Below are 22,068 nucleotides of genomic sequence, written 5' to 3'. Positions count from 1 at the left end.
TTATGGTTTTGAGGCCAAGAAAATGTCTAAATCAAGGCATCATCAAGGGGAGGCTTCTCCCCAGGACGGCGGCGTGCTGGGGCTGGCTGCCGCAGATGCTGGGCTCCTTAGCTGGTCACACGGCCAGGCACATGGCGGCATCTCCATTTCTCTTTCTTCTCTTTTGGGTTTCATTTCAGCTTCTTGCTTCCTGTGGCTTCTCTCTGTCTGAATTTCATTCTACTTATAAAGGACTCCAGGAGTAGGATTAGGACTCTTCCTGATTGGGCTGGGCCACATCTTATTTGAAATAACCTCATCAAAAGATCCTACTTACAGGAGGGTCACACCCACAGGAACGGATTAAATTTAAGAATGTGTTTTTCTGGGGTACATCATCAGACCACCACAACAAGATCAGTACATGTTCCTAAATATCTGGCCCTAAACTAAAAATGTATCAAGTGTGGCGTCTGTTGGGAGTCCATGCCCTTTTCCTTGGGTTTCTTGGGCCCAGCATTTCCTCTTGTATCCACTGCCCCGGGCCACTGGCCTAGTACCATGCTGCCTTCTGTGTGTCAAAAGGTGACCTTTGGATAATCTGCTGTAATAATTATTAATGATGTACTTCAGGTGTTTACCATCTTCTAGACACTGTGCTGAGACTTTCAAGACATTGTATCACTTAATCCTTATTTAATCTCATGAGGCGGATGCTGTCTCATTATTCAGGTGGAAAAAATTGATTTTTTTGGTGCCCATTTTAAAGAGTTTTATTTAAGATCTTGCATTTCCCACTAACAATACAGTGCTAATAAAGACCAATGTTCCATCCTTTCCCTATGCACATATTCCGTAGTCAAATATTAAGAATGCCCAGGCATTTTGTATAGCAGCTCAACTTTAAATGGCCACAGAATGTGCTACCAATTTAGGTCCTTCATTTTTCCACTGTGCCACAATGCTAATGCCTATTGACTGAATCAACCTCTTCAACAGTGGGTCCAGCAGAGGCACCACTAGATGGAGGTGCTCCACTACCAGGGAAGTCCCCAAGCATCCCCCAGCCTGCACCCTGCTCTCTGGTACAGCAGTAATGATGGGGCTGCAGACTTTCTCCGGTTCTTTCTGCTGATGTTCAAATTCCTCCTTTTCTGTAGTCTGACACGGGTCATTACATTGGTCAAGAATCTTCTGTTTGTCCTCATCCTAGCTCTTGCCTTGAAGTTTCTCACCTTTAACTGTTGCTTTCATGTTAAATGCATAGGATTCAGGTGAATTCTTGCCCCTCTGCTTCTCATCATCGGCTTTGTGCATCTCAGCTTCCTGAACCACACACTCAATGTCTTCTTTGCTCCAGTGGCCCTTGTCGTTAGTGATGGTGGTCTTGTTCTCTTTTCCTGTACTCTTAGCCATAGTAGAGACGTTGGGAATGCTATTGGCATCAGTATCAAAGGTGACTTCAATCTGAGGGACACCACGGGTGGCAGGTGTTGTCTCTGGGAGCTCAACCTTGCCAAGCAGGTTGTTATCCTTGGCCATGGCCTGCTCACCTTCGTAAAACCTGAATGAGCACACCAAGCTGATTGTTGGAGTGTGTAGTGAAGGTCATCAGCTGCTTGGTGGGAATGGTGGTTTTGTGTTTGATGAGGACCGTCATGAATCCACCAGCTGTTTCAATACCAAGGGAAAGAGGAGTGACAGCCAAGAGCGGCGAATCCCAAATGTTTTCAGATTTGTCTCCAGATAGGATGGCTGCCTGGGCAGCCGCACCATATGTACCTGCCTCATTGGAGTTGATGCTCTTGTTGGGTTCTTGTCTGTTGAAGAAGTCCTGGAGAGCTTTCTGAATCTTGGGGGTATAAGTAGAAGTGCTCACCAGGACAATATCATGGATTTGTAATTTGTCTAGGTTGGTGTCCTTAAGGGCTTTCGCCACAGGGTCCAGGGAGCCACGGAACAGGTAATGGAGGTATAGGAGTCTTCCTTCATAGAGGGAATCAGTCTCACTACTGGCCTGGGTGCTGGAAGAGAGGGTGTGCTTAGCTAGTTCTTAAGCAGTATAGAGGTGGCAGACAGCTCTCTTGTTCTCATGGATGCTTGAGCTCAAACTCAGCAATAAAAGGGTTCACCATTCAGGTGTCAAAGACTTCTGCACCTAAGTGAGTGTCTCCAGTTGTAGATTTGACCTCAAAAATTCCATCTTCAGTAGTGAGGATTAACATATCAAAAGTGCCACCTCCTAAATCAAAGATCAGCACATTTCTTTCAGCACCAAGAAAGCCATAAGCAATGGCAGCAGCAGTTGGTTCACTGATGATTCTGAGTACACTGAGGCTAGCAATAGGTCCATCGTTTTTGGTGCCCTGACACTGAGAGTCACTGAAATAAACTGGACCTGTGACAATGTCATTAATAGCAGTCTTCCCAAGGTAGGCTTCTGCGATTTCCTTCATCTTTGTCAGAACCAGAGAGGATACCTTCCTGGAGAGAAAGTTTTGGTCTCACCCTTATATTTCACTTAGACCTTGGACCTGCGCATATCGTTCACCACCATGAAGGGCCAATTCTTCATATCAGGTTGGACGATAGCATCATCAAATCTATGTCCAGTCAGATATTTGGCACTGAAAACCATTATTGGTGGGGTTCATTGCAACTTGATTCTTCACATCATCACTGACAAATCTTTTGGTATCAGTAAAGGTAACATAGCTTGGAGTTGTTCAGTTTCCCTGATCCTTGGCAATTATTTCCACTTTTCTATGCTGGAAGACATGCAGGACTAGGTGATGATAACCATAGGTTCCCTAGATATGGTTGCTTATTGTAGACCCAGCTCATAGAATAAAACATTAACTCAGAAAGCTAGTGCTGCATTCAAGAAGACCAAAAAATTGATTCTTATAAAGGAATTTCTCTTGTCAACAAGTCTGGAATGGCAGAGCTAGAAGTCAACTCGGGTCTGATATCAAAGACTTGGTTCTTATTCATTGGTCTAAATAAAAGTAAAGAAATATTTGTTAATATGTAGCTAACTTTTTGATTTTCCATCCCATGTGATAGAATGCCTTAATTCAGATAAAATTTTGCCTACTTAATAGGTATGGCATTGTTCAAGAGAAATTAAATTCTAAATGAAAATAGACAGGCTGGTGTTGATGGAACAGAAGACACTGAATACATCTTTGTCTACCGTAGGAAACAGTGCCTACACAATAGGGCACTGGGTGCCCAGGTTTCTAATCAGTATAGATCCCATGCCTTAGTTAGTCACAGAAATGGACCAAAATCTTTTCCTGCCAACTGCTCTTTCAGAAGTCAAAACATGAATTGACTACTCCTTGTTCCTTTCAATTTAACCAATTCTCTTCTACACTTTCTGGAAGCATTCCTTGGTTTCTGGGAGAAAAAAACCTAGCTCTTCTGATTATTTTCAATGAAGTTTGAATTTTGGCTTTCTTGCATTTCAAAAATTTTGTTTCTACTCAGAAATGTTTTTATTAATAAAAATAATTGATACTTTTAATAATTTGAAACAACATAGAATAATGTAAGGTTGAACTCATTCCTACCCTAACCAGTACTTCAGAGGAAACCACTTATGGTTTGGAGCTGTATGTACCCCAGAAAAACATGTACCTTCACACACCCCCTTTCCTGTACTTATATTTCTTCAGCAATTTGGTCATCTTTGCCTGTGCAGACCACCTAGTGTATTGTTTTCCTAGGGCTGCAATAGCAAGTTTGCAGCAGTTTAAACCAGTGAAATGTATTCTTTCACAGTTCTGGAGGGCGGAACTCCAGAATTGAGGCATCGGCAGGACCGTGCTCCCTCTGGAAACTCTGGAGGGATCCTTCCTTGTCTTGTCTAGCTTCTGGTGGCCCCAGGCATTCCTTGGCTTGTGGCTGCATCCTTCCAATCTCTGCTTCTGTCTTCATATGACCTTCTACTTTCCTCTCTGTGTGTCTCTTTCAAGGACATTTGTCATTCAATTTAAGGCCCACCCAGATAATGCAGGATGAGCTCATCTCAAGAGCCTTAACTTAGTTACACATGCAAAGACCCTTTTTCCAAATATGGTCATATTCGCAGGTTCCAGGGTAGACATATCATTTGGGGGGGCAGGGGAGACATCAACCCCTACACTGGTGTGGGTCAATGACCATGATGATGACAAACAAAAAGAAAAGGCTTTCTGCCTTTCCTTGGTCCTTTACTGAAAACAGACTCATCCTTTATTACTCTGGATTGAAGAAAGATATCCATTAAGCTATATGTTTGTATTAGAGACACTGAAGAGTGTTGAGTTTGGGGAAGCCCTGAAAACACACCCCCTAGGAGCTACTTTCTCTCCAGTGCTGATGTGGGCTCTCTTGGACAGGAATGTTGACTTTTAGCAATATACTTCGGTTGTTTTGGCCTTGATGCACTCTTGCTTATTTGATTTCTTAGTAATTTGCCCCCATGCCCACCTGCCGTGCCTGCAGTGCGCCTTGTGAGAAGATCAGAGCCTGGTAGAAATCAGCTCACCCTCTGTTTCGTTACCTAGTGTCTTGATGGGAGACGTTGAAGATATTATTCGACAGCAGACTTCCCAAGTCACCATCGGCCCCCGGACGTCCTACTCCTACTATGAGCATTACCACCCACTAAGTGAAGTAAGCCACCACACTCATCTCCAAACTTCCCAATGTCATGTAACCATAGGAAATTGCTTTAAAGAATGATATTTGGTGCAGGAAAGTTAAAAAAAAATCATGTTTGCAATGAGTATACAATGGTAACTCACTTTTTTACTTTTGCAGATATCTTTCCTGGAAAGACTGCATCATATTTGGTAAAAGACCTCTAAGGAGGCAGTTTTTCCTCTGCCAAGAGTAGCTCTAACTCCCAGGAGTAGGAACAAGAAATAAAGAATGGGGTCTTCTTATTGAAAGCACCCCCCAAAAATTAATGGTACAATAAATTGTCTCTTTGCACCATTACCTTGGTTTTACTCTTACTGAGTAATTGCCAGATTGCCTCGCTGAATTAAAGGAATTTAATCTCTAATATTTAATACACTAATATTTAATAATGCATTTTATTCCCCTTAGGAGGAGCCTATTTGAAATAATAATAATAACAATAACAATGACTGTCTTTTAATCTTTAAGAAATTGGATTTTTTTCTATCAATATGTACCAGTTCCAACTTTTCTAAATGGAACCTGAGCAAGACATTCAGTTTGCCTCAGTGAGCTTCTAAAAACTTCAGTGAAAGTTTGTCTTAGTTTTCCTGAGCTGCTATGATGAATACCACACAATTGGGTGACTTAAACAAATTCATTGGCTCACCATTTTGAGGGTAGGAGAAGCTCAAAATTGAGGCATCATTGTTTGTTTTATTAATATGTATCAATAAAATTGATTTGTTTTTTTAAAAATTGAGGGATCAGCAAGGTGATATTTACTTCCAAAGTCTGAAACTTTCTGGTGCTGGTTTGCCAGCGATCCTTGCAGAACCTTGGTTTTCCCATCACATGGCAATGCCCTCTCCTTCTTCTTTTGGATTCAGGCTGACCTCCAGCTTCTCCCTGAGGCTTTCTCTCACTATGTCTGAATTTCTCCTGTTTATAAAGGATTCCAGTAATCCAGATTAAGACCCACACTCCTTTAGTTGGACCACGCCTTAATTAAAATAACATCTTCAAGAGATCCTATCTACCAGGGGTTCACACCTAGAGGAATATAAATGAGGATTAAAACTATATCTAAATTGGGGTACATAATTCCATCTACCATAAAGTCGTTTCTCCCATATGTGTTAGGTGAAAAGGGTCACTCTCTGGAGGGCTTTCTCTTTTATACCCCAAGTATACCCCTAGTAATAAAAACCTCTTGATGCATTTGGTCCTTTTGAGGAGAATGCTGTTTTATTGCCTTATATATGTTTTTATTATCTTAGACAAGGTGCCCAGAAACTGTTTGAGACTGTCACCATGTTTTTTAAAGACATCGAAGACTTACATGATAAAAATAAATTTTCTATTTAAATCTTCAGTTCCTTTACAATTAGTTGTATCAGAAAATCTGTCCGCTTCTTGAATGGATGTGCTTGGCTGATTGATGTGTGCCTCTTAAAATTGCTTTCCCCTCCTTGATCTCTTGTATACTGCCTCCTTCCACTCCACCTAGACCACCACTAACATCTATCACCCACACTGCATGAGCAAACTTGAGTTGAGAGGCTAGATGTTGATGGCTCGCCACCCTCCCCAGCTCCCCTGACCCCCACTTCCACCAATCCTCTCTAAGAGGTTCATAGGAACCAAGGCAATCTGGCTCTCAGGACTTTCAGTCAAGTCCTTCCTTCTCCTTCAACACTACACTCCTTCTGATGGTAACTCCTAAAGAGCAAGGATGGGCGAGAAGCATTCTTTTATCATTGACTCAGACCAGGGAGTTATGTAACCCACCTCAGAGAGAAGGAAACAAATCACCATGAAATACTTGTTTTAACGAGTGTCCGAGCAGAGAGAGTTCCCTGAAGGATGTTGCCTTTATTACCTCAGTTAGATTGTGACATGCGTAAGCAAAGCTTGTCTGCAGAGCTGTCTTCCTACTACAGCACAGCCTCCCCTGTCAGAGGAAATCGACGGAAACATCAATGTTGCAACATAATTTAATGAGGTGGTTCTCTCAAACATATTCGTGCCCTGGAAGAGTGAAACAAGAAATAGAGTCTCAATGAGAAATCTCCAATGTTTAAATTTCAGACACCACAGACACTCACTGACAGGGTAGGCATTGGACAGCAGATGGGTCTACCAGAAGCCTCTTAAATCCCAGCCTGGGGACAGCCTCTTACACCTTTCACTCCTTCTAGCCACATAACTCTGAAGGACCCAAGGGTAAATGGTGCTATGATTCCCACTGGCTACTTCAAATCACCTCTAGAAAAGTTCTCAGAGGTAAGGCCAAGAGTTATCATTCCCATTTCAGAAAGTGGTTGAGGTTAAGGGTGGATCCCTGGAAATTCAATTCTAACAAGCCCAGATCAAACGAGACTTCAAGGCCTGCTTTGAAAATGTAAGCCTCAGGTCAGCCCCAGATCTTATTTTTGCTGTCTTCTTTCTGCTATCATTTCAACAGAACCGCTGGTTCTTCAGCCAGGAGGGAGATCCAGAATGAAGCTAATTCAAGGCAGAAGTAGAAATTTTCTTGGCTCCAGATTGTCACTGCCTTTACCTCTCATCATTGCATAGCTCCCGCTGTGCTTGCACTGTGTCTAGAAGGAAATAAGTTTTTTGATCCATTTATCCTGTGCCAAGACAATATCCAGGGCCCAGTTTTAAAAAGTGAATATTGCAAGGAGTTGGACACTACCTACCAGGATTCAGGCCAAACCCAACAAGTTAAGAGCACAGTTGCCATGAGACTTCCTTCGCTGCTGACACCAGCTATAAACTTGGGGTTCCCAAGGCACCCTAACTTCTGACCAACTGGCTACAAATTCAGGAGTTTCCACTATCCTCTCAGGTTTGATAATTCACTAGAATGACTCACAGAACTAAAGAAAGCGCTATGCTTCTGATTACTGTTTGATTATGTTAAGAAGAATGGTTTTCATGCAATTTAGCATCTCACAGCTTTAATGAGTGACTCATGCCATGAAGTAGAAGGGAGTTCCTCGGAGAGGATGGAGAAGGGGACCTTAGCTAGGGCTAACATGGAAGCAAGTGAGGAAATGTTCTGATTGGCTGACATGACATTTCCATTTTACACAGGAGGTCTTCCAAAGTGGGGAGCAGACATACTTTGATTAGTATGGCACGCTTGTCCAATCTGATAAGCTGTTGCTGCTGAACTGAAACTGGTTTGTCACCAGATGTGGCTTATCAGCAGCCCTGCAGGGTATGTTCCTTTTTCTCAGAAAGTCTGATGCAGGACAATTGATTTTGTATTCTGGAAAATCCCTTCTCAGAAAGGGGTCCCTCCTGGCAATGCCCAATGCTGGTGGCCACTGTATTTTATTTAAATATTATAACAATTCAGAACAGGCCAGAAGAAGAGACACATAGAGGTCTGGGAGGGCCCCCAAAAGAGAAGCATCATCATGTCCTTTCCTTGTGGAATGAGGACACATCACCCTCCTGGCACATCCATGTGTCTTACCAACCAGGGAAGTTCAGTCAAGCTTTGGTTCCAGTGTTTTTATTGGGATTTCATTACATAGGCATGATTGATTAAATCACTGGTCGCCTGATTGAACTCAGTCTCCAACCCATCTCTCTCCCTGGAGTAAGACTGATTCACTGTGGCTCAAAGCCCCAGCCCTCTAATCCCAGGGATGGCCTTTCTGGCCTGGCCAGCCCCACCCTGATTCATCTGGTTAAGACATCTGTCTAGGGGCCCATCAGGACTAACGAAGATGCTCCTAATTCCTATCACTCAAAGAATCCCAAGGATTGACAGCTACTTCCCAGGAACCCGGGAAAAAGACCAACCACATTTCTTATTACACGGGAATATATAGATGGGTGTGTGTGTGTATGTATATACATATATAATGTCCCATATAAAAGAGAAGTGTTGAAGAGAAGATTTCATGCCACAGGCGAAGGTTTAATGGGGTGAGGCTTTTACATAACTTTCAAGAGGCATACTTTAAAGATTAACTTTTCCTACTTGTCATATGTTTCTTAGTACTTTTGCACTTTTTCTCTAAACTTTCACCCTTTTCAAACCTTTAATTGTATTGGTTTTCCTGAAGAAGAGAGGAAAAACCTTGCCCCAAGAGTTCTAATGCCTTATTCCTTCCACATGTAAATGTTTTAGAGGAACCTTCTTCCCTTGAAAAATTTGGCTGTTTCCTTTGGTCAATGAATGTTTCAGATTTGCTCTGTGACTAACTGTTGGTTTCTGTTTTGATAGATCTATTCTTGGATCGAAGCTATAACTGAATGGAATCCTGATATGATTGAAAAAATCCATATTGGGTCCTCATATGAGAAGTATCCACTTTATGTTTTAAAGGTAAGTTGGGGGGAGGTCATTAATCTTTCAACTTTGAGAATTATGCCTCCATAATTTTCTACGGATCCTTGCTATAAATTGGATTTTTTTTGAGTTACGAAAATATTTGTATCGCAAGTGTTCCTCAACTTTAATATCCAACTATTTAGGGGTTAGTTATTACCTTTTAAAAATTTCCTTTTATTGTACAGCATTGGAATTAGAGTGGACATCCCAGTTCTAGAATCAACTGTGCTCTGTTTCTATGACATTAGATAAGCCATTCAACTTTCCCGGGTTTTGGCACCTACTTTCATAAAATAGGGAACCTATCTGGATTATTTTTCAAGTTTCTATTTGTATTTTCACACTACTACCTCAGACTAGATTACTTAGATGCACGCACACACTCAAAATCTAAACACTGATGTAACTTTCAGAACTGAAGTAAAGGCAGGAATCTAAAGAAGAACCAAGGCAATGCCAGGGACCTTGGCAATAAGAGCCATATAATGAATTCTGGTCCAATCACCATCTATTTGGTTATCATTTCAGTTGTAAAATCTATGGGAGAGAATCTGCTTGACATAACTTTGATTAAATGTCTTCTGTCTTGGATAAATTGGCCTTGGTAAAGATCAGTGAACATAGTCACTGGAAGAATTTTGGGGAGGCATGAAGGCACTCTAATTCTTGCCTGTTACAATTTCTAATTCTTTAGTTCTGTTATTTGCCATTTTGTCCCCTAACAAAAAATTAAAAAGAAACTCCAGGAAAAATTTCATCACTAGAAAAATATATTTGATATAGTAACACAATTAATATATAGTTCCCCAATATCATCTGATTGTGATAGGTGAGCATCTTCGGTTATCCAAAGGCAAAAGTCTGAGTGAGGATTGTTGGGTTTTAATCTCTCTAACAAGAACTTGCAATGGAACCTCAAAGCAGGCATGTGAAGCTTTGGGTCTCCTTAGCAGCTGAGTTGGTCAATCAGATTGAACCCTTTAATCGTGGCATATGCACCCTCAATATTTGCTTTTAGCCACGCTTGTACAATCGTTGGGACTTGTGTTTCTGAGACCTTTATGTACATAGTGGCAAATCATGCTTCCTGGATGCTTTAGTCCCATTCTTATTTGACCAAGGCTGTGCACGTAATATGTCTCTGAGCTTCTTCCATCTGGCCAATGTCAATACCAGTGCCAAGAGAGTTTGCTCAGCACAGTTAGGGGTCAGGTAAGACAGCTAACCCCAGACAACTCTAGATTTTCCTTTAAATTGAGTAGATTAAATCAGCCAGGGAGCTGCTCCTCTTTGACTATGAATTTGATCCTTAGTGGCAAATGCCGTTTGACTTTCGCACTTGCCTTCTTGGATATTGCTAAGCTCCAGCTTAGGAAAAAGCTTCCTAGAGAGTTATAGATGGGAATCTAAGTATCTAACCCTTTCTTTGTCTTGTTTTAGAATTGCAACTCCACACAGTTGTTTGATTTTACAGCATTCTTCTCCCTTCCCTCCACTTCCTAAGATTACAGTGTAACTAATTATTTTTAAAAGCAAATGAATTCTGACTAATTTTGTTTGGAGGTTCTGGGGGAAATCTTCCAAAGAGGTCAAGGGCCATTGTTGAGGAAAGGTCAAGAATGCTTATTCCAGAGAGTTGTGAGCTTGTATGAGCACATCATACTATGAACTAGAACAAGGTCACTTTTTCTCTCCTTGAATCTGTAGGCAATGCATTTGTATGAAGTTGTATATGTGCTTCTTTCTGTGAGAAATAGGGAAATAGTCTACAATTAAAAAGTGTGCATCCTGGGGAAAATGATGAGGAAGTTCAAGTAGATTTTGGTACCACTGGCTTCCTTTCCCCAAGCCTTTCTTGGGTCCTGATGTGTCTCCGCTCCTCTCACATGAGACCACCCACCCAGCAAAACATATTTACCTCTAATCCAAGTGAGCAAATACGGACTGACGTAGTCTGGTCTCTACTTCTCCATGCTCACCTTCAGCTCTGGTAATACTACATAATTGTAGGGGGATAAAAAGAGCTTGAAATCAACAGTCCTGGCATCAAACCCCAGTCCCAACTCAATGTCACTTTGCTGGTATCCCGTCATCTCGCCAGCTTGTAAATTTCCCTTGAGAATTCTCAAAGGGATGGGGAGGACAATGCATATTTCATAGATTTGTAGAAAGGATTAAATATAAGCACTATGTAAATGGAAGATATTATTCTAGGGCTTATTGTTACTGTTTTTGCTAGCTTTTTGGTTTTCTTTGAGCAGATTTCTAGAAAAGACCAAACAGCCAAAAATGCCATATGGATCGACTGTGGAATCCATGCAAGAGAATGGATTTCTCCTGCTTTTTGCTTGTGGTTTGTAGGCCACGTGAGTATTCACAGTCCTTTAAGATAGTGCTTCTCTATATGTGGCTGAGATCTCCTGTGTCCAAATCAACTGTTGTTGATTAAAATGCATTTTCCCAGGTCACATCCTAGCATTCTTAACTCAAAATCTCTGGAGGTCAGGCTTGGGGATCTGCAATTTTCACAGGCTTCCCAAGTGACTTTTTACTCATTTAACCAAGACTTCACACACTTAAATCACCCTAAAGATTGGTGATCTTTTCCTTCCTATGTTTCCATCTGGGCTGAACATATGCCGGTCAGAATAGGTTTACCAAGTAGAAGAAAGAAGTGAAGCAACTATCTAAGCTCGGGCCCAATTAATTCCTTTTTCTTTTCATTTGAACTGTCAGGACACCTTTTGGTATGTTTTGTCTCTGGAAGTTAAACATGAAGTACATCACAGAGCAGAACATATTTTCCCATATCATAATTGAGGATTTTTGTCCCCGAAGAAGGGCTTGGCATTAAAAAACCCATTTTTAAGATAAATAGTATGCCATGAAAGTAAAAAAGTGATGACTATAAACCCCTACAGTAAATGAAAACAGTAAAAATTAGGCTGCAAATCCTATAACGTGGGCATGTATGCTATATACACTGATTTATACAAAGAGCCATTGCCGCAGGAAAAAGAACTCAAAACACGTGTCCTTCCAGGAATGGTTATTGTTGACTTCGTATTCACAGATACACAATAATACAAAATAGGTGAGTTAGGAAGTTGAGGGCTTGTCACTTAGATCTGCCTTGACAATGAGGTCCTTCAGAGGGAGCCACGTTCCTGCCTCTGCCTTGGCAGATGCAGCGTCCCTACCCACCTGCATTGCATTCCCTTTCTCCCTTTCACCAATGGCAGCCACAGCCTCCCTGAGCTGAGGGCAGCGTTCCCAGCTGGTGATGGTCCTGCCTAGTCCACGTGAGGACGGTTCCAACTGGCTGAGCCTTGGTGGAGCCCAGTCACTTTGATGATCTGAACCTTCCCCAAGGTGGCTGGTTTTCTCCATTTTAGGTAATGCAGGGAGGGGTAGTTAGGGGGAAGAGAAAAGTGCAAAGCAAGAAAGAATGGACATTTATTTTTCATTCCATCCCTGAATCTGAAAAGGGCCAGAAAGAAACTTCAATTCCTATTAATTCTAATTCATATTGGTGAAGTTGTCTCTAGTTGCTGTCCTTCTCAGCCTGACACCTCCTCTCTGCTCTAACATCTTCTACCCTCTCCCCTACCCACTTGCTGGATCTTTGTAAGATTAAATTATCTATTCCACAAATATTTATAAACCATCTCTGAGTTTCCAGGGTCTGGAGATACAACGGGGAACAAGATACAGCTCAAGAAACTTACATGTCTTTTTAAAATGTTTTTTAAAAATTAATTAATTTCAAGAAATTTATACTCTAGTATTTTTTATTTTTTATTTTTATTTTTGCATACTCTAGTATTTTGTCCCACAGTGTGGATCTGATTTTTATAGCCCAAACTTACAACATCAATGGGCTTTTTTTTTTTTTTTTTGAGGTACGTGGACTGGGGATTAAACCCCAGACTTCATATGTGGGAAAGTGGTGCTCAGCCACTGAGCCACATCAGCTCCCTGAGTTGGTTTTATCATTTGTTTGCTTGATTTTTTTGTTTGTTTGTTTTTGTTTTTGTTTTTAGGCGGCGCTGGGAACCAAACCCGGGACCTCCCATGTGGGAAGCAGGTGCTCAACTGCTTGAGCCACATCTGCTCCCTCAATGGGCTCTTTCTAATGGGCATTTGAGAAACTCCATACTTGCCTATCTAAGGTTATTCCAGATCATCTAGGCTTCCATATGGTCCAAGGCATTGTAGGAGGAAAAGTAAAGTAAAATTTGAAACTTAGCAAAAGACAAACAAAAACAAATTTGTGTGGGGAGATTTTTATATTTAAAAACAGAAGCACCCAAAGGCTAATCAAAGTCTTATTTTATTGCTAACTGACCTGATGCATGGGTGCCACTCTCAATTATAGCAAGAATTTGACTTCACTAAAAGTTCTAAGGACAATTTATAAAATATCATCCAATCATGTCTGGAGACAGACAAGTTTAGTTTAAGCTCTGATGGATATTGATTACTGAAAAAGGAGCTGATCAATATCTAGATTTTTGTTTATAGAGGGCTTTATTTTCTTATTTTATGCCTTCAATAAAGAATTCTTTTTGTTTTTGGAAAAGAAAGTTCAAAGACATTTTCTAGTGTGGCTAAGTAGGAAGACCTTGTGTTCCATATCCAAGGCATTTACCACCACTTGGTGGCAGAGTACTCTAAAGTCAGTCCTTTTGAGGGGTTGATAACACTTCCTGAAAGTTAATCTGCAAATCCAACCTTGCCAAATGACTTTTTTAAAAAGCATGTAAAAGAAAAAAGTTAAGTTTAGGATAACTTTAAAAAGTTACTAAGTATACTTGGCTTAATTCGTAGGTCACTCAGTTCTATGGGAAAGACAGGCTGTACACCAATCTTCTGAGTCACACGGATTTTTATGTCATGCCACTGGTTAATGTGGATGGTTATGACTTCTCCTGGAAAGAGGTAGGTCAAGGCAAAGAAAACAAAACATGCTCCCTTTTTATCCAGGCTGAATTATTCATAGAATCCTAGATCCTTGGCACAATGATGAAAAAAATACATTTAATTTTTATTATGGGAATGTTAAAACACATAAAAGTGGACATAATGTATAACGAACTCCTATATACTCACCGCTCAGCTTGTTTCATCTATACCTCCACCCACTTCAACCATATCCATGTAATTCTGAAGCAAATCTCAGGCACCATAACATTTCCTCAATAAATATTTCAGTGCATCCCTACAAGAAAAGAGACCTTTAAAAAACATAACTATAATACAAGTACCCTTAAAAATTAGCAATAATTACTTCACATCATAATGTCCAGACAGTATTCAAATTTTCAATTTTCTTATAACCATTTTAGAAATGTTTATTTCTTTGATTCAGGATCCAAATAAGGGCCATACCTTATGATTGGTTAGAATGCCTTTTGAATCTAGTTTAACCCAAAATCACCCACTCACCCCCCATGTCTTGTTCTTCTTTTTTTTCCCCTTGTAAATTTATTTATTGAAAAAAATGTTTCCTACAGTCTGGATTTTGCCAACTGCCTTGCCATATTGAACTTCAACATACTTCTCTGTCTTTGTATTTCCTAGAAATTGTTGTTTGGACTCTACAGGCAGAATCGGATTTAGATTTGACTGTTTTGGCAAAATCACTTTTTTGTAATAGTGTGTTCTCCCATCTGGAGGCGCATAATGTCTGGTTTTATTTCTTTTGGTGATGTTAGTGGCCATTGGTATACAATGTGTAGGTCCATTCACTCTTAGTACGAATAAATTGAATAGTGTTTTTAAACTTTTTATTTTGAAATACTTGCAAATTCAAAGGACAGTTACAAAAGTAATCCAAACCCCTTACAGAGAACTCCAGCAGAACCATATTCCCCAGATAGTCAGAGCCACCAATTTTATCATTTTGCCATATTTGCAATATCATTCTATATCTACCTGTCTATCTATTTGAGCTCTCTATCTCTTTATCAGTCCATTTTCTGAGCCCTTGAGTGTAGGTTGTTTATATCATGGTCCTTGAATAATGCAATGTACATTTCTTAACAAGAACATTACATAACCATTTTAAGTGCATTTACTAAGTTCAATGTATTTAACATTGATATAAATCTTATAGCCTATATTTCATTTTTTTTCATATCCCAATAATGTCCATTTGAGCCTTTTCTTATCCCTTATTAGATTCTGCTAGGACCATATGTTTCCCCTAATTGTCATTGTCTCTTTAGTTGCTCTTTCTTTAGTTGCTCTTTTTTTTTTTTTAATTGTGGGAAAATCTATACAACATAAACTTTCCCATCTCAACCACTCTCAAGCTCTGAAGCCTCTTACTCTGTCATCTTGATCAGGGCGGGCCTGCTGCAGCCTGAGTAGCGTTTTGATTAGTAAAATCATGTCTTTCAAGAGTCTGAACAGAATTGTAATCTAACACAATTATATTCCAACTGACAGGGAATTTATACCGTAGTATCCTCTGACTCAATCATGATCACGACATAAGTCTTGTGGTCACTCTTGTCTGTATTTGAAACCATTATCAGTGATATTTCTAGTACACCACTACCATGATTCAGGTAAAATTACTCAAGAAACAGGAAGCCCGGTCTTTCGTAATTTAATGAAAGACACATAAAAACATAACTAAGCTTATATAAGTCTAGAAAAACCTACTTGAGTAGCACACATCAACACTGAAGGGGATTGGAATATTTGGAATGATTGGAAACGTAGGATTAGACAGGAATCATTTCAAGGAGGAGGTAATATATGCAGAACAGAGGGACATAGTGAAGGAGCTTGGTAAAAATAAAACAAAACAGTCATTTCAGGTAGAGGAATACTGTGAATAAACATTTGTAGGTGGAGGTGGGAAAATCCTAAACTCAGTGAATGAGAAATACCTAGCAGAGCCTCTAACGCATACTTGGTGTTCACTAAACGGTCACATGTATGGCTGAGAGTCCGAGGACCTTAGGTCTCCACGGGAGTCACAGCGGCGTTCAGCCGCCCGGGACACATTCGTACTCCTCCACTGTCCTGGCCCCGGACTCTGCCTTGTCAGCCCCGTGCAGCTTAGAACATGGTCTCCCCAGGGCTCCTGCAGCTGCCAAGCCCCGCAGTTCGGGGGTGAGAAGCAGGGTGGGTTGGTGAGAGTTGGCAGGAACAGGGCACCTCCTCATCCCCACCCTAGGACTGAATGAAGTCTGTGCAACCGTTTACATGATCACACTTGTACCCCAAGAACTCAAATGGGGGATTTGCTTTCTGCTGGAAAACCAGAGCTGTATCAGGAGGCTCCGAGTGCCCCCCAGCTGGGCATGGCTTCACACCCCACCTCCTGTAGCTTTTAAATGAGAGACTCAGTTCAGACAGCCCGGAAACTGCTGACTGTGACTGCTCGTCTTCACCTGGGCCTAGACCCAGGGAAAAGTGTTGTGCTTTTCTTAGAAGGAGCCCACAGTGACAGTGTGCCTACGATTAACTGAAAGGAAACAGGAATAAACGAGAGAGCCAACGAGCAGTCTAGTGGAGCCCCACGAAATTGCTACTTTGTAAGTCGAAATGGTTCACACTGAAATAGCTGGGGTGATGTACAAGGGCTGTGAGGAAGGACTGCTGTGTAGACAGCGACAGGATGGAGCGAGGGGCAGAGGAGCTGGAAGGAGGCAAGCCCGAGCCGGCGCTTAGGCTGTCAGAAGGCATGCTTCCTACCGCGGAAAACAGGGCGCCCTTGTGAGTTGCTGGTGTTTCGTTTATTTAGAATCGAATGTGGAGAAAAAACCGTTCTTCTCATGGGAACAATCGCTGCATCGGAACAGATCTGAACAGGAACTTCGCCTCCAAACACTGGTGTGGTATGTCGTGTGCTTTATTTCTAGCCACCTCTCTTCATCAGAAGATGCTCACAGGGAGAGGCCCGTTCACTCAGAAGCATTTCAGGGGACGCCTTCTCGAATCAGGGGATAATTTAAGTAAACTTTTCAAAAGTCCATTTATTGACTAGAATCAGCAAATTACTCCAACCTTTCCTGACTGCTGCTTTCTCATCTTTTAAAATAAAAAAATTGGTCGAGTTATTTAAGGTCCCTTCTTGGGTTAATATGAAAGAATATGGAAATGACAGTTGAAGAGCCTACTCTAATAGGTGAATAACATTCATTATTATTAGGATATCAAAGACCAGGTTTGGTGAGTACCTCTCACTTTCAATTACACAGGTAAATGTTTCTTTCCAACGGATTTGAAAACACTTTAAAATTTTTTGAGTATTCACTTTATTTAAAAGCCCTTCCTTTTATGAACAATATAAAGATAAACCTAGCACAATGAGGATTTACCTTTTTATTGAATGAGTTAATGTACTCCACAAATATTGATTTAGGCTTTTAAGAACAATTTCCTCTTTCAAGAATGTTCCTCTGTTACAGATACTAAGAATATGGTGGTACATGGGAAAAATACAACTAACGCAACTTGTAGGCTACAATTAATTATATTGTAATATTTTTGTAGAAAGGCAAAGATGGTATAATAACAATGCTAAAGGTCAAAAAACAAGATGGGATTTCATTTTATGAGATATGACTATGACCAAGCTTTTTTTTTTTTCGTTTTCTTCATTAACAAGGAGACCTTGGTCATGTCCTTGACCAATCTGTGCTCAATTTGTTTGTCTTTCTGAACATTAGAGAGGCAGTTGCGTGTGTTTTGGGGATTGTGTGGGATAGATGTGCCTAGATGGAGTTTTTTAAAGTGGTGCTTGCATAATTTGGTGGGCTGCCTTTTTGTATGTTGTTTCTTTTTTTTTTTGAAGTTTAATAGAGTTGAGTTAAAAAAACAAAAAACAAAACCCAAAAAGAACAGCTTCTTTTCTCAAGGAAGTAGACTTTAGTTCATCCTTTTGCTCCTCGTCTTCCATGCCCCAGCTTATATATCATAGTACTTCATTTAAGAAGCAGCAGACAAAACAAAACTAAATCTAACCATGAGCAATGATCATCTCTAGTTTTGGAGGTGGGCACGCTGGCTCTTCAGGGACTACAAGGGAGTAAAACTTGTTACCCCATAAACAGCCTCAGCGTCCCACCCCTTTTGCCCTAACAATCCTATATATGTGATCTCACATAATTCCTTAAAAAAAAGAAGAGTGGAGGAAATAGTGATTTTGAATGTGTGATCAAACCTCCCGATGAAGTGCTTACCTTATTTTCTTAGTTTCCTCCTTTAGTTTAGAAGCACCTTGGGTGCAAAGAGCTGGTGTGGGTTCTCAGAAAGCATTAAATGAATGAATACACAAATGAATTTAGTTGCCCTAATAGAGCTGCCGATGTGGCAGGGATGCAGAGGAAGGAGCAGTTAATTATGACACAGAGAATGAGGCTCAGGTGTTCAGATGGTTGAAAAAGGTACTCAAAGGCTGCTGAAGCCACCGGTTACTGGGCAGAGAGTCAGAGACACAACAGCAAACGTAAAATATGACCTCAATAAATATAGCTAATAGTTACTAAGTGCCGGGCAGTTTACATATTTCATTTCCTAGGATTTATAATGTACCTATTATAGTTGGGAAGATGGGATCTTAAAAATGTTCATTACTGGCTCAAGGACACCTAGCTAGCTAGTAAGAGTTCGAGCTGGGATATAAACCCAGGTTGACAGACCGGAAATTTATTGAAACTCTTAAGCATCTGACAATCACTCTTCACATTCCCTTTTGGAACTTCTTATTTTCTCTTCGAGCTCTTTTTAGTGCTCACTTCTACTTGATAATTTTTTTGTGTGGTGTGACCAGTGTTACCTAACCTAAGCAGCTAAGTCTTCAGAATATATTCATGTTATAGTCATCAGGAAATATTTCAGTTCCCTCTTAGGCATATGCTCTGTTATTACCTTTCACAGCTGTCAGGCACAGAAAAACAGAAGCAGTGAGCATGTAGCAAGAGGGATAAAACACAGAAGTAATTGCCAGGAACCCTTTTCTGACCAAGTGCCCCACCATCTCTTGACAACAGCAAGGCAATGAGAAGGAAGAACTAAATCTTCTCTTCCTCGTCTCTACTTGTAAGAGTGCACCTTTATGATATTTTATATGAAGAGTCTAAAAGGGCACCTCACTTATTTACAGGGCATGAGATATCAGTTCATTCTTATGCTCATGTTACCTTTCTCCTGTATTAAAATCTTGCATTTGTGTGTTGGGGGTGGGAAGGGAGCACTTTGTGACAACCTCTGCTCTCAAACTTCCTAGGGGAGCTCCACTCACTTTCTAAAATATCAAGTTCAACTACAAAGTTGTTGTGCCTGGGATACAGTGGAAAAGCCTTTATTTTTGTTCCAATGAGTCCATAGCGTTCTTGAATCCATGCCAATAGGTCAAAGAATGCTTGACCTTGAGTGGACCTGGTAGCCCAAGCCCCTCTTGGTACAAGTAAGGAAACTGAGGCTCAGAGGGACGAAGTAGCTGCCCGATGGACACGGGTGCTTCATGCCAAGGCAGAATCTCAAACTCCAGTTTCTTGGGTCTTCAGGACTCCTGCCTCTAAAATGCTTGCACTCACTAGAATAACAGTGACAGAAGGAGAAGTCAAGGCTGCTCTGTCCAGCACCTTAGGCGCTGGTCGCAGGTGGCTATCCAGCACTGGGCACATGGCTTGTCTGAATGGACTTGTTTTTGGGTTTAGGGTTAGGATTAGGGTTAGGGTTAGGGTTGGGGTTAGGGTTAGGGTTAGGGTTAAGGTTTTGAAGACTGCGTGGAAAAGAGTAACATAAAATAGCTCATGAATAATTTTTATATTGATTACATTTGAAAGGATAATATTTTATACATACTGGGTTAAATAACATACATAACTAAAATTAATTTTACCTGACTTTTTTTCACTTTTAAAAAGAGGCTACTGGAAAATTTCAAATATGTTTGTGACAAGCGTGTGTGGTGTTGTATTTTCACTGGCTAGCCCCCAGTCTGAGGATTCGTATACAGCATCGCCTCTTTCATGGCCTGTCCCCCTCCACTCCCAATAATACTCTCTACTTTCTAGAACTATATACCAGCGGGGGAAAGGCAGGGGTTAGCCAAAGGCATCCTAACTCTCAAGAATGTGTTAAATCACATGATTGGGTAAAAATAAAAAAGAAAGTACTAGGAAAGAACTGGGATGTTCAGCACGACATTTCCTCATGGGGAGAAGAAGGTGAAATAATGTCATTTCTGTTGCAAATAAAAGGAAGGAAGCTGAGCAAGCTGATGAAGGGCAAGCTCGGAGAAGCCCATGGAATCAAGGCCTGGGATGCACCTGGGCCTCAGAAACTGGATCTGGGCCCTGTTAGGATCTCTAAGAGTCCTTTATGGCCCCGTTGTCTCTGTGACGGGCACTGGATTTCACGGAGTCCCACCCACAGGATGATGATGGTGGTGGTGAGAGGCAGTGGCCCCTCACAGTTGCTGAACACTCTGTGCCGGGCACTGTGCAGAGGCTCATTGAAGCCTCATTGAATCCCCATAGGATGTATCACGATTCCATTTCTCAAATAAGGAAATGGAGGTATAGAGTACCCTAAAAATTTTTGCCCCGGGCCAGATAGCTATTAAACAGCAAAGTCAAGATTAGAATCAAGCGATTGGGTGCTTCAGAATACGCCACTCTTGCCTCTTATTGTGAAGGATGGTTGTCGCCAAGAGTCCAGTTTGCATCTGCTGAAACGACGGTACTTACTTCACAGGGTTGCTGGGAGGATTAACGGAGCTCTTGCAGGTGAATCATTTCGCAGCGGCCAGGGCTCCGCGGGTGCTGGCTGGTGGTGTAACTGCTGTTCTCTTCTTTGTATAAGAGAGCAGCTGGCCTGGCACTGCAACCTTAGTCTCCATTTCAAACTCCCAGGTTGGCTGTACAAAAGTTAAGTGTTAAATGTTGGGCCAGTCGGCTTTTCCAGGAGGCAATGATCTCCTAGGTCAGAGGCGGATCCCTGGGAGTCTACCCTGTGAATTGGGGACAGAGAAGGTAAATACTGGAGGATAGGCTACCATCTGAAATGGCGTGTAATATAAGTATACCATACAGTAATTAAACATAACTATAAGGTATAAATATATGTATATAAATTCAAAGTATAAATGCATTACTTTACTTATTAACGTTTATATAAACAGAAACTACATAAAGTGGTGAATAAGCATTATTCTGGCATCACATTTCAGCCTTCCATTTGATTTCTTCAATCAATTTAGCTAATTAAAAGCAGCACTGAAGCTACTTACACTTGCATATTCTGAGTTCCTGAGTGAGAGGTTTGGCTGTGTTAATTGGTAATTTTTAAACTACCAATATCCAAATTTAGAGCAGATTAATGAAAATAGGCTTCATTTTTTTCTCACAATCAGGTTTGGAGACAGGACTGGCATCTCTGAGGCTCTCGGTCGTTCTCTCAAGGTTGCAGGATGCTGCCCTCAGGCAGCATGGGTGACCCCTGGGATGACCGACAGAGTGGCTGCTACGTGGGCAGAAAAATATCCTATTTCAAATGAAGTGTAAACAGCATGTAGTAGAAGTCAGAAACATGCCATTTACAGAGCTCTACTCAATCTATTTATCTAAAGATGTTGCAGCATAGATATTAGGAGACTGAATCGTCAGGTAATCATAAATTACAGCAGTACGTGCATCCCGTCTTAGTTCCACTGTATTAATTTCCCCACAGGGGAAGGTGCATCAAGCTCTCCATGCTCGGAAACCTACTGTGGCCCCTTTCCTGAGTCAGAACCAGAAGTGAAGGCGGTGGCTGATTTCTTAAGAAGAAATATCAAGCATATTAAAGCGTACATAAGCGTGCATTCGTACTCCCAGCATATACTGTTCCCGTACTCCTATAATAGAAGCAAAACCAAAGACCATGAGGAACTTGTAAGTGGTGCTTGATTATTTTTCTCATTAGCATGTCATAAAGGAAACCCTACTTAGCTCAGAAACGAAAACATGTGGGAAACATTTTTCCTTAAGAGGACAGATGGACGGATGTTTTGTGTCATGACCTAACTTGGCTGAGAGTCACCTGCCCAGGGT

General features: G+C 41.1%; 1 protein-coding gene across 4 annotated transcripts in view; it reads left to right on the top strand.

The window, feature by feature from the left end:
- Window positions 1-22,068, top strand: part of CPB2 (carboxypeptidase B2) — a 52,164-nt gene that overhangs the window by 23,776 nt on the left and 6,320 nt on the right. Inside the window, exons 4-9 of one of the 4 annotated variants that reach the window (XM_004475434.4) lie at window positions 4,533-4,641; window positions 8,900-9,001; window positions 11,269-11,373; window positions 13,838-13,948; window positions 16,770-16,863; window positions 21,707-21,909. In XM_004475434.4, coding sequence (XP_004475491.1) covers window positions 4,533-4,641; window positions 8,900-9,001; window positions 11,269-11,373; window positions 13,838-13,948; window positions 16,770-16,863; window positions 21,707-21,909 — 724 coding nt within the window. The remainder of the gene's footprint in view (window positions 1-4,532; window positions 4,642-8,899; window positions 9,002-11,268; window positions 11,374-13,837; window positions 13,949-16,769; window positions 16,864-21,706; window positions 21,910-22,068) is intronic. The other 3 variants (XM_071208274.1, XM_004475435.4, XM_058276659.2) reach the window with 3 other exon arrangements.

Source organism: Dasypus novemcinctus, chromosome 15 (genome assembly GCF_030445035.2).
Source record: "Dasypus novemcinctus isolate mDasNov1 chromosome 15, mDasNov1.1.hap2, whole genome shotgun sequence".
Lineage (NCBI taxonomy): Eukaryota > Metazoa > Chordata > Mammalia > Cingulata > Dasypodidae > Dasypus > Dasypus novemcinctus.
This window is presented reverse-complemented; position numbering and strand designations above follow the sequence as displayed.